The sequence below is a fragment of the Pollicipes pollicipes genome, unplaced genomic scaffold, assembly GCF_011947565.3.
Source record: "Pollicipes pollicipes isolate AB1234 unplaced genomic scaffold, Ppol_2.1 Scaffold_7262;HRSCAF=8765_pilon_pilon_pilon, whole genome shotgun sequence".
Lineage (NCBI taxonomy): Eukaryota > Metazoa > Arthropoda > Thecostraca > Pollicipedomorpha > Pollicipedidae > Pollicipes > Pollicipes pollicipes.
The window spans coordinates 13,141,778-13,158,629 of NW_023597055.1; the positions used below are offsets into that span (position 1 = coordinate 13,141,778).

Here is a 16,852-nt window from a genome sequence, read left to right on the forward strand (position 1 = left end):
GCACAAAAGCACACCAATATATGGATATATATATATATATATATATATATATATATATATATATATATATAATATATATATATACGGCACATCTCATGGTGACTGCAACACCGAGGTGGGCAACACACACAAGCACACACCAATATATACATATATTTTACTGGATGAGAATGCGGGACGAATGTTCTTGAAATGTTTGCTAGCTTAAACAAACATAAATGACTATAGGCAAACTGATTTATGGCTTACCAAAAACAATCAAGGATTCAATTACAACAATCGAGCAAATACAGAAACTAATATATGAGTTCGGCGAGTCCAGCCGCCTGGCATAAATAACGCATTGCCGGCCCAGAAACACAGACCACATTTGCAGTAAACACCGATGCCAGACAAGCGTTTCGGACGGAAGAAGTAGATGGCAGGCTAGACGACAGAAGGAGCCGAACGCAGGCGCCAAATGAGACAGCACAAGGCCATGGACAGGTGATACAGGATGGAGGCGGACACAAACAGAAGCAGGCAGTCCTCACCGGGCGCAGGGCCGAGCAGCAGCTGGCGCGTAGCCGACGTCATCTCGTAGATGAGGACGTACGCGTTGGTGTTCAGCATGTTGCCCATGGAGGTCATCCGCACCTGGTGACCGCCAGGTATCAGTTGGGTCGCACGCGCAGGTCGATGTTCAGTTGGGTATGTAGGGAGGACTGTACGCACAAACCGCACAGGCGCGGAAACTGGAAATGGGGACCTTTGCCCGTTGCGGAGGAGGGTACGACCGGTTAACGTTCGCTGATAGGTTGGGATTTTGGCCGGCTGAAAGTTTCTGCCACTTTATGTTCTTTACCCGCAAGACGGGCATACCTCGGAAAGCAGCCCATAAAGCCAGCACATTCGACGTCTGATCAATTATATTGTGCTTTCGTAGTCACATTGAGTTTGGTTTTGGTAAAAACACCAGCGACGGTAAGGTGAAACCGCCGTACGACCAAAGCATTTGGTGTAATTTCCACAATTGGTACCGAAAACAGCGTGTGAAGCCGTACCTTACAACCAGCTATGGCATATGTTATGCATACTGCTCCAGATACATTCTGAACTGCACCCGGATATAACCGGATCAGCGTCATTGCACCCGGATTTCACCCGATGCAATGACGCTGAAGTTCCAGCTAGCCAGTACGCAATGATAAAAACCGGTTAGCAGAAAACCCTTAGCGGGGTGCTCTTAACGCTTTCGTTTGTGCCTCCAGCTTTAAATTAATGTCAGCGATGTCTTATCTTTTGCACAACACGGCGCCGCTCGTAAAAATGGCTTGAAAAGAGCTTTTGAGCCCGACCCGATAATAAGCTCCGGCACCATTAACGAACTCCATCGAAGGCTCCAAGTTCGCGGGAGTACACTCACACCAGGCGCCGTTACGCCAGAGACCAATACGATAGACGGCCGCACACCGAGCGCCCGACGAGCCGGCGAAGCGCGGCAACCCGCCGCGGCGTCGGCAATCCCGGGGGACCGTCGAGCCCGATAACGACCCGCGCTCCGCGGCTGCTTGAAGGTCAGACCGGCGCGCCATAGCGCCAGCGCGCCGCTGAAGCGGATGTACCACAGCCGAGCGAGTCTCAATCGTGACGCACCCGCAGCTGTTGACGCGGCGCGGCGCCGGCCGGCGGCGCTCCGGGCGAGCCATCATTACGCGGGCCGCGCGACCGAGCCGAGGCGCGCTCAAAGGAACCGGACTCGGCCGGCGGCTGTTGCCATCGGCGTCGGCGTGCAACGTGGTGGCGGGTGGTGGTGATATTGACAGTTTGAGATGAGTCATGCGACTGGTGTCGTTACTGCAAACACAGCTGCGAAGCCTCTCTCGCGGGCGCTTGGTCATAATGGCACGTGGCGAAGCTTGCTTTTTGTATTTCCAGCTTGACATTGTTCAACCATGCATTTCAAAACCTTGGCGGGCTGGAATTCGAAAAACCTGGAGGACACAACGTCAGACGCCTAATGTAGCGAAAACACCATAATTGGTGGTCAAAGTGCCGTTGTCAGCGTACTGTTGTTAGTTCCTTGACGAAAAAGAAAACTGTCGCTACAGTTCGAACACGATCCTTTCCCCTCCCTCAAATAATTTGGTGTTGAGTTTTGGCAGCTGATGATAATTCAGCCAAAAACCGGTTAAAACCAGTAAGTTGCAGAAGCGAGTTTCAACCAGCTGTAATGTCACTCCCGCAGTATTTCGTGCCGTGAGAAAAACGGTGCCTTCATCTCACTAACCGACCGCTCCGGGGTCGTGTTACGTACGGACTCGAGCAATTCAAGGGTGACATCCATTGTTTTCATTTCACTAGTTTCACCTAAAAAATACACCTAACCATCCAGCATCACTGATTGAACTCAGTACCAACATTGTCCACGACAATGCCGTCTTCGCTGGTCTTTAATCACCGCGTTCGTTTGAGATCCACACGCCGGCTACATTTGTAGCCGGTGTGTGGTACACGCTCACACACGTTATGAGTCGCCTATGCCGTGACCACCCACCCCGCCCGGTGCCGCCGGCCCGCGCGACCGCCGCCCCGACACCCGCCCGGCCCGCCCGGCGCCGAGGGTCGCGTGCTCACCGAGGCGTCGTCGAACAGGTACACCTGGCCGTTGGCGGCCTTGGCCATGGCCGTGTAGTGCCCGCAGTTCTGCGACGGCCCCATGTGGTTGATGAGCGACACCAGCGAGTACACCACCTGCGGCCGGAGCAGAGATGGCGGTCACGATCGCCGCCAGACGGCGCGCCACGCCGGCCCAAAGGTCACCGGCACCACCGCCTGACAGCACGCTCTTGTACCACTGCTCTTGTACTACTGCTCTTGTACTACTGATCGTATGTAGGATTGCATATGGGGTGATTGGATGTCTAATGGCGGATGCCGTTCTTTAAATGGGCAAATATGTAAACAAAAATAGGCTTTCGATATCTAAAGGTCAGCAGACCTAAAGGCTGACAAGGTCACACAATATCATCAAATTAAGTCATTGACAATAAGCTGAAAGGCCATAAAAATAGACCTATACACACGTTATATAAGCCTATACCACATGCATATTCACATGTTATATATATATATATATATATATATATATATATACATGTTATATGGTAACAATAAAAGTTAAATGTACATACATACGTACGTATATATATATATATATATATATATATATATATATATATATATATATATATATATATATATATATATATATATATACCGGCCACCGGCGAACAGGTAAATCCACCCTGCACCCTCAAACACCACATTTCAACACAACACACCTCAGGACACTGATCATTACACACTTATACATTCGGCATTCACTGCTTTAACACGGACAGGGCGCGTGTCGTCACGCGCGCATGGCGCGTGACGATAGCGCCGGACCCCTGACGGCCCTGGCAGCCTCGCCACACAGTCCTCCCGCCTGGATCTGGCTGTGCAGTCTCCGTTTGTGCGGGCGAGATGCTGTTGGAAAGGTGACGCAGCGGCCGGGCAGGCCCGTCTTTGAAGTGAGCCCGCGTCGGGCCGCCCGCCTCCATCCTTGCGCCGCCCGGCCCGGTGAGGCGAGGGGGGAGCGGCGCAGAGCAAGCCCTCCTTTCCAATCTGCCATTCCCAGAAATCTCCCACACCGTTCATCGTAACAAGGTAAACCTTTCAGTAAATAGGTTAATAGCACAACCTTTTCACGAATGGCCTGCAAACGTCAAGGTGTCGTCTTTAGAAGTTGTGTGGCCGTCTGCCACGCGAGAGAGCAATCAGTAACCAGCCGTGCCCTTCCGACCCCTCCGCCGCCGCAGTTTTACCGCGGCGCTCCTGGCCCCATCCCCCCCCCCCCCCCCGCCCTCGGCGTGTAGTGCTTACCTGACCCTGGGCCGGAGGACGGGTCATGAACCGGGCCACGTTCAATTTGTTGGGGAAAGACACGTGCTTGGTGATCTTCCCGCCGCCGAGGCTGAACCTGCGCACAGCAGCGGTCAGCGGTCAACAGCTGGCAAAATGCTCTCACTGCTCCAGTGCTGCCACCTATCGGTGGACGCTAATGATTTCCGCTCCCCAGCAAAAATTTGCCTCTTCACTGCCACGGTCATGATTATTTTCGATGCTGGAAAGATGAGAATAATGCTTGGTCCTGTTGCGAGTGTCTAGGTAGGTCGACTCTGCACCACATTTGCAATATGCTCTCGACCAGCAACCAGTTGGATCCCGCCGCTGCCTTCGCGGTTCCGCACGCACGCTCGGATCCTGCCTCATGATTGGTACACGCCAGGAGATTCACTTCCATGAAGAGTACTGGCTTACGAGACTTGGGCCCCGCGAAATACTGGCTGGCAGTTGCACTGGCAGCAACATGTTTCGTGCCGCCACAGTCATACGTCTTTCTTATCGACGGACGTTCGCTATTTACGCGGAACGCCCCTGCAAAGCTCAGCTTTTGCGCGAGCTTTTGCGTGGGCTCAATGGAATGCCAGTTCGACGACCAGGTACCCACATTACGGCAGTTTTTACCATGGCATTAAAGCTACGTGAGCCAAAACGGACAAGTGCAGAAGTGACATTTCCGATGTTTTGCATTGTCAGGGGTTCAACCGCTGATTTTAGAATAGCCAGCGGCCTAATACAGTACAAAATAGCGGACAACGATTATCAACAGTGAATGTGATGAAGCACTTAACATATTTTTGCCTTAGGCGGGTGCTCACAGCCCCCAATGACCATTTAAATGGTGCTAGGCTTCGGACGCTACTGGTGCTAGGCTTTACATATGATGGCCTTAGGAGTGCTCACAACCCCCTATGACCACTTAAATGGTGCTAGGCTTCGGACGCGCATACTACCGAGGTAGCTGACGCGCTCTAAAACAGGATTAAGACGCTCGGTGACTGGCAGCCGCTGGTGTAAACATGGCTGGACAACCAGAGTAAACTGGCCCCCGCTTTGACAGTCACCGGGAGCGAACAAGCAGACAAAACGATCTCCCAAGCACAAGATAACTCACATTACCATTCGTGATAATCACGATGATTTGGGCTTCAGAGGGCACCGACTGCTACGGTCACACGACGCCCTTGACTTACTTCCCATCCAGCATGTGAGCGACAACAGTCGGGAGACAAGGCTACGAGCACTATCAACCAAGTAGTAATTCATGGCAGACGAATGACCAGACCCTAAACCTCACCAAATCGTGATCGACGCGAGCACATACTCAAACGAGGGGGCGTTACGTCACACGCGAGACAGCGGGCGTTGCATCATATCCAGCACCTTTTGAGCTGTATGCAGAGGACGAGTGGCGTCTCGTCGATGAAGAACTTCTTCGTTGCCGGCACCTTCATGCGGCAGCGTTCACACTTGTAGTCAGCGCCATCTAGTCGCTCTTTTTTGAAGTACAAATGCAAGGCGTCGTCGACAGTGGACACCTGCGCGGCAAGAAGCCGGCACGACGTCACGAGCGAGCGCGGCAGTCAGACGTCCGGTGCGCGCGATCGTGAGGTACGGTAAAATTGAAGTTCTGACCGCGGCGGATCGCTGATTTGTTTTTAATTAGCGTTTTTGGGTGCGCCGAGTGCAGAGATATTAAGCTATTCGGGTCACCGACCTCACGGCTGACTCACGGCGGGCGAGAGAAAACTATTTGATGCGCATCAGCCTCCGCCCGACCAGATACCGACGCAAGAGGTATTCCGCGACAAGCCAGCTGTGTGGCATGCCAAACAATCAAACAGAGCTGTTCAGGAGTCTGTAATTCAAACCAGGACACTGGAGTTGCCTGTGACACAAAGCCAGCCTCCTCACCTGCCGCACGTCCACCAGCAGGTCCTGGAAGTGCTGGAAGGTCATGGAGGCGTGGTGACAGCGCAGACACGTCACTGGAACGGAGAACAGCTGTCAGCTATCCGCCCAGAAGCACCAGCTCCGCGGCCTCCGCTGGACGGCCGAGGGCCTGCACGTGACGCCAGCGCAGGCAAACACGCGAGACACCGACATGTCACGCTTAAAGGCTAGCACATGTGGCCACAAGTCATCACACGCTACCGGACACGGCAGGATGCGATACGGTACCTCACATCATGAAGTGACATCAGCAGATACGGTGGCAGCAGAAGACCATACGACACGCCACAGGCCGCAGTTCGGACCGGCTTTCCGATAGGAAGTCGAGAGGTCAGTCCCTGTCCGCGCGCGGGTCCCACCGGCACAGCAGGAGGTTGAGAGGTCGGTCACCCTCCGCCCGCGGGTCCCACCGGCACAAGAGGAGGTCAAGGGGTCGATCGCTCTTCGCCCACGGGTCCCACCGGCACATCAGGAGGTCAAAGGATCGATCGCTCTCCGCCCGCGGGTCCCACCGGCACAGCAAGAGGTCGAGGGGTCGGTCGCTCTCCGCCCGCGGGTCCCACAGGCACAACAGGACGTCTCGGCCAAAGGCGACCACGGCCGGGCGGCGCCTGCGCTAGCCAGATAGGCCACAGGTCCGCTAAGACCCGTCCGGCCGCGGCCGCGGATTAGCTCTCGGTACAGTGCACATGGCGCTGCGCGTGACGTCATTAACCGATGACCTGAGGTCGAACAACCCACTCACGGCACGTGACCTATGGACCGACGACAGACGCCTGCACGAGACTGCCCAGCGGTGGAAAATTAAAAAACGGCGGAGCAGCAGGAGCAGAGCCTCTCAAGAGCACCGCTCTCTCGCCAGTTTTGATATTCGGCCGCTGGGCTGGCGGAGAATGTCGACATTTTGCAAGCTATCGCACCCCTGACTCGGGGATTATTGCCTCTGGCTTCTACCCTCACACAGGATCGGCCAATCACCATCGAACCTGGCGGCAACAAACACAGTATCCAGGCGCCTCGGACTTGGCAAATCGACCAGCCAGGTCAGATGCCGGGGATCAGAGTCAGAGGGCAACGGATTAACAGCCAACGAATGTTGCGTGCGTTGGCCACCTGGAAGTCATAATTCTGGCGGCATGAACTTATATTGACCTACTGCACACCCTAGCGGATGAATTTTGAAACGCTACGTCACGTGACCGTTCGCCGCAGTCGCCGCGCCGTCACAGCCGTCACAGCCGTCATACGGCCAAACCGTCACGCCGCCGGGCCGACGCTACACGGCGGGCGTCCGCGCCGCGCTTGCAGCCCCGACACGGAGAACGCCGCTGGCAGCGGAGCGGATGCTGGCGGCTGCGACCAGCCGCAGCTCGGACCACGGGCCCGCTGGTCCGGACCTCAGCTGGTGCCTCGTCTAATCGGTCGTCTCCGGCAGCATGCAAAACGCAACATGAATGGCTCTAACTGGTCTGGGTCTGGCCGTGGGCGCTCAATGCTCCTTGTATCATATTCAGAGAATTAATACGTCATTACTGTGCTATATCGATAACCTGAAACAATTTTTGCAGAGTTGCCTCGCCCGAGACAGGTCGGACGATGTTTTGCCCCGCCAGCGGTTTCCACGCACGCAAAGCTACAGCGCAGAGCTAGAAGACCATCAACGTTTCCAACGTCAACTACTACAATTCCAACGGACCAACCGCCAGTCTTCAGACCGAGGGGCGCTTCGGCACGACGTGCGATCGTTTCCCCCGCCGTCTCACCCGCAGACCGTGCGTCGGTAACGGCCACACGCCGCCAGCATCGCCAGACGCTGGCTGGCTGGTTACGGCAAATAAGTTACGACTTTTTGAGTCCCACGATCTGCCCCGTGTGTGCGTTATCAGAAGTCACCACTGCATGCTGGGTGGCGGTATCATCGGCCGCAAACGTGACCGATGTGGCGAGGTGATCACTTTTCTGAATTATTTATACATGCCAGACTCTTACCTTGATGAATTATCAATTAATAATAAATAAACAAGCGAAAATAACGACACATAAAATCCAAAAATCGAAAAAAGCATACCTAATAAATTCAATAAAAATGGTACAAAGAATAATTTTAAAGTAATAAATTACTCAGTACAATTCTTATGACTTGGCTTTGCACAGGGTCTGGTAATTAAGTGGCCTTTTCTGTTTGAATACATCAGCATTCTCCATGGTTCCACTACACTAGGTATGCACGCTGCCTCCTCCAAACCACGCTACTTTCATCAGCCCACCTTGTGTCTTCAGGTAGCCGCCAAACAGGTGATTGAGCGGTGTCGTCTCCTTGCTCAGGGTGTCGAGCTTAGTTGCGCGCATGGCCAACAGATGGCAGCGCTGCATGCTGTCTAGCAGGTGGCGCACGAACTCGTGGGCGTCCTCCTGCCGCCCGTGGATCAGGTGCTTGCAGATGACTGGAAGCAGGAGAACACACGCTGCCTAGGACGACGCGCACGGGGCACGCGCTCGAACGGCAGCTGCAGACAATGCATGTGTCCACTACCCAGCACTGCAGAAAGGTCTTCTGTCCAGATATCCGGGCAGTGTTGCTTACGGCCGCCAACAGCCACCGATAGGTGTCCCCACGTCGCATCGCAAACCCGCGCGCAGCCGATGTGCTCAGAAGCAGAGGGCGTCGTAATCCTCGCTCGCGCCGGCAGGATGCACCCGCCGCGCCCAGCATCCCGAGGTGTCACAACCTTCCCTCCGGCTGCCGCACAGTCCCCGGGAAGCAGCCGCAAACCACCAGGCCACCAGCCCAGCGGACGCCGCCAACACCAGCACAAGCACCAGCACCAACGAAACCCTGAGCCGTGCCGCCACGGCCGGCGCGCGGTCACGTACGCTTCAGCTTGGAGTAGATGAGGATAGGCTTGACGACGCCGCCCTGGCGCTGGTGCGTGGAGCGCAGTGTGCGAGCCATGGAGCAGACGGTGCACTGGTCGGAGCTGCCGCAGCGCGCCGCGTGGCGCGAGTCCTCTAACAGCCAGCGCACCAGCGCCGGCGCGTGGAACAGCGCCTGTCGACGGGCCGCCGACGGTCAGGGGCGGGCCTCAGAAGGTCAGGAGCGGGTCACCGAGGGTCAGGGGCGGGCTGCAGAGGGTCAGGGGCGGGCCGCAGAATGTCAAGGGCGGGTCGTCGAGGGTCAGAGGCAGGCCGCCGAGGGTCAGGGGCCGGTCGCTGAGTCAGGAGGCGGGCCGCAGAAGGTCAAGGGCGGGTCCCGAGGGTCAGAGGCAGGCCGCCTGAGGGTCAGGGGCCGGTCGCTGAGTCAGGAGTGGGTCACCGAGGGTCAGGAGCGGGTCACCGAGGGCCAGGGGCCGGTCGCTGAGTCAGGGGCGGGCCGCAGAAAGTCAGGGGCGGGTCGTCGAGGGTCAGAGGCGAGACACTGCGGGTCAGGGGCGGGCTGCAGAGGGTCAGGGGTGGGCCACCGAGGGTCAGGTGCCGGCCGCCGAGGGTCAGAGACAGGTCATCGAGGGTCAAGGGCGGGCCGCCGAGGGTCAGGGCCAGTAGATGAACTGCACCGGTTCATATGGACGTGAGTCACAGCAAAAGATGGCGCTGTCAGCAGGGGGGAATCGTATGGCAAGCTACGACAATCAAAGCAGGTCACGATGTTCCGCGCAGCATTCCAAGATAGCTATCAGCGTTCACAACACACTTTCAATGGGCTTTGGCTCCCTTGCCATTCAGGCTTTCAAGTGCTGCTACTAAGCGGTCATTTCGCGCCCATCATCACACGGGTAAAACGTTCTGGTGTAACCCGCGTTCATTTTTACGAAGCGTTTTAACAAAGTATATGCTTGGTCTAACGCAGAGAAAAGTCAGAATCAAGCACCGTGATGAGGTGCTGCCATACTCGACCAGAGGGAGCATTGGGGATTACCGGACGTACCAACCCCACACGGCAAGGACCGCAGCTGACGACGGCAGCGGCAGCCAAAGTTCCGGCGGCACGCGGAGGCAGAGCCCTCCTCACGTAGCGCCGACTGACCTGTAGGCTGGAGTTGAGGTAGCACGTGTTGCCCAGGTTGACCATGCCGGCGCCGGTGGGGTAGCTGGCGTTGCCCCAGCCCAGGCGCAGCTCCGACTTCTTGCTGAGGCAGATGGGCGGCTGCGGGCGGCCGCTGGACGGCCCGTCCCCTGCAGCGCAGCGCGTCGATCGAGAGGCAGTCCGGGGCCGGCCACACACTGCACAGCTCACCTGTCAGCCCGCTCCGCCCGATACGCGGACCAGGCGCCCGCCGTCTTCCTCGCGAAACGCGATCGGCGACGCTTTGGACGCGATTTGAGACCCAGGTTCGACTCACGCGAGCCACCGCTAAGTCTGCATCGTTCTGGCAGAAAGCAAGAGCTGCAACTGCATTTCACTAACCGCTCTCACACATGGCATACGACAATGCGGCACATCTGGACACACTCCCAAACACAGCACCCCGATTTGCCCATGACGCTTAAAGAACGCACCAAGCGCATGGTTACGCGGCTTAAGCCTGTTCACCAGACGTTACCTACAGATGTTTTGGCCGCGCGCGCCGCCGCTGCCAGCGGGCCGGCGCTGCCGGGCGCCACTCACCGGCGCCGCCGCTGCCGCTGGTGCCGTTGGCGGCGGGCTGCGAGCCGGCGCCGCCGCCCCAGTCACGCTCGCCCAGCACGATGTACTTGGTCTGGAGCTGCTGCAGCAGGTGGCTGTGCTGCCGCTCAGCGGGCTCGAACTCCACCCGGCTCAGCAGCGCCCGCTTCGCCGACGCCTGGCGGCCGGGCCGGGTCAAGGCGGGCAGTCAGCGGGGGCCAGCAGGGTGGCGTCAGGGGCTGATAGTAGAGGGATGGTGCCAGCAGGTGGTGCCAGTAGCTGGTGCCAGTGGGTGGTACCAGCAAGTGGTGCCAGTGGGTAGTGCCAGCACATGGTGTCAGTACATGGTGCCAGAGGGTGGTACCAGAGGGGGCGCCAGAGGGTGGTGGCAGTGGATGGTGCCAAAGGGTGGTGCCAGCAGGTGATACCAGAGAGTGATGCCAATGGGTGGTGCCGGAGGGTGACGCCAGCAGGCAGGGTGGTCAGCAGGGCCAGCCTCACAGAGTCAGGATGTTGCTGGTGGCTGATAGTAGAGGATGGTGTCCGCGATGAGATTAAGAGGGCAGGGGTTGCATACTGTTGCATCTTGATGATGTCCACATGCACGGGATTTGGACACAGCTACCTGATCAAGCAGCAAATAGGAGTGTTGCAGCTGAAACTAGTATGTTACAAATAATTGATGTGTTTGCTCCAAAACAAAACCCATCGCGTTTGCATATGCTGTCATACATCAATGTTGAAAGTCACAAAAAATGTTTGAAAAACATTGACACTAGTAATAAATGACACATGATGGACCGACAATGTAATGAGGATGGCTAATAGTGTGAACACATCTGGGGTCTCTGTGAAGGCTCTAACTGGCAGTTGTTTACCCACACAACAGCCATCCATTCTCATGGTAGTCACTTGATGAATGTGGCATTTCATCAAATATCTGTCATCACATCCTCACCTGTAGCTTGGTCTGGAGAATGGTAGCCTCAGGACCACTGGTGCCATGCTTGGTGAGAGAGCTGTGCAGGTAGGCCCCAATTGGGTCTGCCACTGGAGGCATCATGCTGCAATGATTTGAGTCAGTCACAAGGGTTATTAACACATTTGTATGACTGCTCTTTATATTGGGTGACTATAGATGAGCATAGCTGGTCTTTAGTCAATTTGCCTACTTAGTCCTTCAGGTCACAGTTTAGAAATGAGTTTGTCACAGTGTCGGAAAACTTGATGTTTTCTGGTATAATGTATACCAGGAGCTTTTGTACTTCAGGATTGTCACTAGGTAAAATGAAATGTTTTGTACTCCATGATGCAACAAAAACAGCTTGTGGAAAAACTCATTTTACCTCTTTGTGTCAGGACAAAATAAAACCAGAAGGTGCAACGGCTTGATACTTGCTGCTTCCATCAGGAGCCATGTACTGATATCTGCAAGGGCACAAATCTTGCACCCACCAGACTAAGGTGCCCAATAGCAAGCAGCCTGTGTTGCCACCTAGGTATTTGATAAACCATGTATGGAAATATGAAAAATAAAATGTGTGAATGTTGAATGGAGTCACCTTTGAACTATACCGGGCAATGAGAAACGAGTACCCGAATCGCACCGGTCTGTACATTAGCAAAGCTCTCGTTTCCTATGCCCTACACAGACCAACTTGAAGATGACTTAACCCACCACTAACAACGAATCACATTAATTGCCAAGGATGCAACAAACAGTCATAGAAAACCACAATGCCAATCACCTACCGCAGACAGCTGCCTACTCAAGCAACACCACTGTGTCATAGCAATGCAAATAAGAGAATCACTCGCAATTCAGCGTCGGAAGCGTCTCGACTATTCAGCGGCTTGCGCCCGCCTCCCAGCTCAGGTTGGAGGTTGAACATAGCAAAACCCTCCAGTTGGTTTTAATGGTTTGCCTCCTCGTCACTGATTTGTCGAGAACATAAATATTCTGCTCGTGCTCATGCCTTGAACAGATTTGTAAACATTTGGAGGGAAGCTGTATAGAGATGGACATCACGATTATGAAGGACTTATTTGTACTCATCCAGAACCGCCAAGTGGTTGGATTTTTGGCCACCTCCTGGTATCCGGAGCACAAAAATGTTACGGCAGCTGTGGATTTGAACCAAGTTAACTTTGTCAGTTAAGGGTGTGAAATTGAAGCTGGTAATTCAGGCTTTACAAAAATATCTTTTTGAGCTGAAAAGTGTTGCTATAAATAGCCAAAAAAACTGCTCGGAGACAGCCATCTCACTCCGGCAAAAACACAAGGACACCAGAGTAAGATGAACCCGTAACTTTGGTCCGGCAAATTACGGAGGAGGGTTTATTAAGACAAAAACATTATTAAATTGCAACCTGAATTAACATATCTTGCAATGCATCGGTAAAAGCGCATCAAAATCCATTAATATATTGCATTATCCTCCGGAGTCAGCAGAGTGACTGCTGCGATCCCTTTTGGCCGGCCTGCACGGGTCTGTCAGGCATCGTACTCATGCTGGCTCGGTGATTGGTGAAGAGTGCTGCCTGTCTCTATTGTTCAGGTGGAACGTGCAGAGCCTTGTGTGTTGACTGAGAGTTGGAACGAGGAGGGCATAAATGCTTAGCTGTTTTTTAAAACCAGTTAGCTGACGGAGCGTGAGCACCGTGACCATGGTGGAGCGTAAGTAGCGTGATCGTGGTGGAGCATGAGTACGTGGTCGTCTGTGGCATGTTAATTTGCATTTTTTGTGTACCATTTTTCTCTGGCTGTGCGCACCATACCCATCCTCCATTTTGGAGGGTGTATAAGTCCGGTGTGCGGCCACCCTCCATTTTGGAGTGTATAAGCCCGATGGGTAATTACTCTCCATTTTGGAGGGTGTATGCAGAGCCTTTCATAAATTGCAAACCCATGTATATGCACATAAGTTGCATAGTACAGAGTAAGAGACTGTGTTGTTTCAGTGTGCCATGTTTTATACTGATGCTTCCTCTCATTTAAAGTGTTTTTACATGAATTCCTGTACATGAAAAGTGGGGTTTTTGTTGAGAACCACCTATTGTACTGTTATCTCTCAAAGATAACATAAATAAAACTGCAATGACCTGCGGCACTTGGAAAATTTTGTATTCCACTATAGAAAATTTGTACTCCACTACCAGGAAAATTTTTAGATTTTTCAACACTGGTTTGTCAAGCCTTATCTGCCAATGAGGTTTCTTGGAAAATTTAGCAACCTGTCCACCTGAGATGAAACTTTGTCCAGTTTCAATTGCAAATCTGAAAATAGTAGTTGGCTGCAGGTGGCGAAGCAAACATTTACATGTGCCTACAAGTAATCTATTGTGGTTCATAAGTGATGCAATAATTGCTGGCAAAAATGTCATCCTGCACTTAAGAATTAGCTCCAGCATTACCTAAGCTGGTTGTTGCAGCAAACAACATGTTTTCTGGATAGGAGCCATGCTTAAACCCCACAAAGCCATAGTAAGCTCAATAAATAGAAAAGCTAGCTGTGATGATTCATTGACAATGACAAAACATAAATACCATGACTGGCAAAAAATAATGGAACAAAATGAATAACAACACGTCACAGCATTTTTCTGCATTTGAGCTTGCTTGCATTCTCAAAACCAGAGATATTTCAACTCAAACCAACTTCATTTAAAGTTGTGTCCATACAGTGGCATTGTTGAGATGCAAACAAGAAATGGAAAAACATGGGAGCTAGCCTGCCTTACCATGGCAATGCCCAGACTTTGTCAAATACATCACTCGCATCATATAATAATTATAAAGAGTTTTATGTCTCACTGACTGTTTCTGCTATTTCAACACAGACATTCATCATGTAAGAATGACATCAGGCATGGAGCAGCAGGGTCAGACTATAAAAATCCATCCACTGTGCTAGACACCTGCACAACATCTCTGCACTGCACCTCATGCTTGTGTACAGCAAACACAGACTATGCCAGGTTGTACAAAACTTACAAACCATGCATGGAAAAATGTGCTTTGAGTACTTCTACCTGATACTGCCTTTGTTACACCATAATCTATTGGAACAATGACAACCTATGCACTAGAATCAGTAGAAACGTCGTGCGAAACTGGACTGTCCCAACGGCTCAGTTAGTTAAAGCACCTGCCTTCTGATCCACCAGCCCATCCATCCCCCTATGGTGCACAAGGTTGAGTCACTTTAAGATATGCTTGCTCAAGCACTCATCCCTAAAAAGGCTCTCACCAAGGCATTTCTAGTGTAAATGAAATCACAAGGCCGATGCCATTCTGGCATGCACGCATCTTGGTCCTGGTTTCATGTGATACATTTCATCAAGGAACTATGTTCATATGCCCTACATTATGAATATCAGCTTAGTCCCGGCCATCTGCTTGTCTCTATTTCATCAAAGAACCGTGTTCATATGTCCTACCTTATGAATATCAATTTAGTCCCGGCCGTTTGCTCGTCTTCTACATTTACTTGGAAAGACATGACAAGTTGCCTTAGCCACGATGGTCTACAAAAAGAACATCTCGACCGGACATGCAACCCAAAAAATCGACCAGCACCTGAGGCTTCTCAATGCGTATTTTGTGTTTAGTAAGGCTCACCAGCATTGACGAAATCCTCACTGATTTCCAAATTCCTTCCCATGCGGGCCGGACGATGTCTTATCCATCAACGGACGTTACAAATCGTGATCCATATGACGGCGCGGATGAGACAAAATGCTTGATTTGGTGTGTACGCCAAAGCTAAATTACAAATCATGTGGCTATGATGAACGGATCGTAAAGGCCTCGATGAGATGCGCATTATTAAAAAACACTCAGTTTGCATGGCAAATATTGACTGATTAGCTCAAAAGTTTACTTGAACATTATTTTGAATGCAAGTTAAACTAAATTTGGTGCTTTCCGAGGAAATGTCATTAGTCTCACCGTACACCATCACGTTGGTTGTTTATTTGACTGCATCGCACTTTAGTTCGACCTCGTTTGCGACGATTATGAGGATGTGATCAAACAGCGCGATAACTTTCGGCGATAGCTTTGAGGAGTGTTGCAAGACAAACATGAAATATTTTTCGAATCTGTGCAATTCACCTTTTCCTTTACATATCCCGAAGCAAAATGACTGTTTTCGTGCTCTATAAACCCATGACCTAAGAGTATATTAGTTGTACCAGTTATTTAAATGCGGTGCAAAATTTCTGCCTGCTGTTCATCTTTACGACGGCAAGTTCTCGGTATGCCTATCCCAGACCGTCAATTATCCTCAAATTCTGCTATAAATCAAAACTAGAACTGGTAGAAATGCCGCCTAGGTCACGTGACTACTAGTTCACGGCATGTCTTACACTAAATCAGTTTCGCCTGGGGTGACATCCAACATTTCACATCTTGTTTTGCCAAACAGTTATGTCGAACGTTAGATAATGTGATTTACGTTGACTGACAAGCATAGTAAGGAGATGCAATTTGAACTTTGCAGCTACTAATCTCTGGTAACAGCACAGCTGGAAAATTTTCATGTCTCGTCATCAGTTATTACCGATCACCGACACCAATTTTTAAACGTGGCATTGCCCGGCGTATAAGTGCTCTGTCATCATCTGACAATCATACCATCGCTAATAATAATATACCCATCAGTGGAAATGTCATATTTAGACACGACATTCATCCACAATGAACAAAATTGGGAAATGATCTCTTGCACCTTGGCATAGGTACGAGAACAGATGGGCAGGACAAAACAAAGGGGAGAGGGCACAAGGGGCTCTCGATCCCAGCGGCGAATGCATGGATGCACAGGGGCACATGTCCCCCCCCCCTAACATCCCGTTTTGAGGGCCTGACGGGTCTGGTATGTAGGCCGGAGGTCGCACTCAGGGGCTCTGGCGCAGGGTCGAGCACTCCAATCCCAGCAAAAGCGCTTTTTGTTCTTGTTGTTTATTGGAGTTTAGGGGCGCGCCGACTGCGGTGGTCATTTGGCGCCCACAACGGGTTTTATTTTACCTATCTAATAGGCAGCATAAATGGTTCTAAAGTTGGTGTGTTTGAGAAATAAAAAGATCTGTTGAGCTCCAAGAAATTGTGAGTTGTCTCCTATCATATCACTGAGGGTAAGGGGCGAGTCGTGCTGTCCAAAGTAACGGTGGCGTTTTTCCACGAGGCGCAGACAAGACACGAGGACATGACGAACGGTGAGGACAGCGCCGCATTGATGGCAGATAGATTTATCAGCTCCCTCCAACAGATAGCCGTGGGTTGCGTATGTGTGTCCGATACGTAGTCTGCACAGAATCACCACTGACCCAGCTTAGGTTTGATCTCTTTAAGCTTATTACCTTCCAACT

General features: G+C 52.1%; 1 protein-coding gene across 1 annotated transcript; it reads right to left on the reverse strand.

Moving 5' to 3' along the window:
- Positions 1 to 426: 426 nt before the first annotated feature.
- Positions 427 to 11,540, reverse strand: scny (ubiquitin specific peptidase 36). The gene is made up of 10 exons (XM_037237768.1): positions 11,439 to 11,540; positions 10,550 to 10,646; positions 9,902 to 10,050; positions 8,755 to 8,929; positions 8,148 to 8,324; positions 5,842 to 5,915; positions 5,311 to 5,465; positions 3,907 to 4,003; positions 2,617 to 2,733; positions 427 to 636 (listed from the first exon to the last, which is right to left on the reverse strand). The coding sequence occupies exons 1-10, from the start codon at positions 11,538 to 11,540 to the stop codon at positions 427 to 429; spliced, it is 1,353 nt and encodes a 450-aa protein (XP_037093663.1).
- Between the last annotated feature and the right edge of the window lie 5,312 nt (positions 11,541 to 16,852).

Excerpts from the sequence above, each read along its gene's own strand:
- scny (XM_037237768.1), bottom strand. The coding sequence starts at position 11,540 with ATGCCTCCAGTGGCAGACCCAATTGGGGCCTACCTGCACAGCTCTCTC. Across the intron at positions 4,004-5,310 it reads CTCTGCATACAGCTCAAAAG|GTTCAGCCTCGGCGGCGGGA; the intron begins GTGCTGGATATG and ends TGCTGTGCGCAG. Across the intron at positions 2,734-3,906 it reads GTCCTCCGGCCCAGGGTCAG|GTGGTGTACTCGCTGGTGTC; the intron begins GTAAGCACTACA and ends CTCCGGCCGCAG.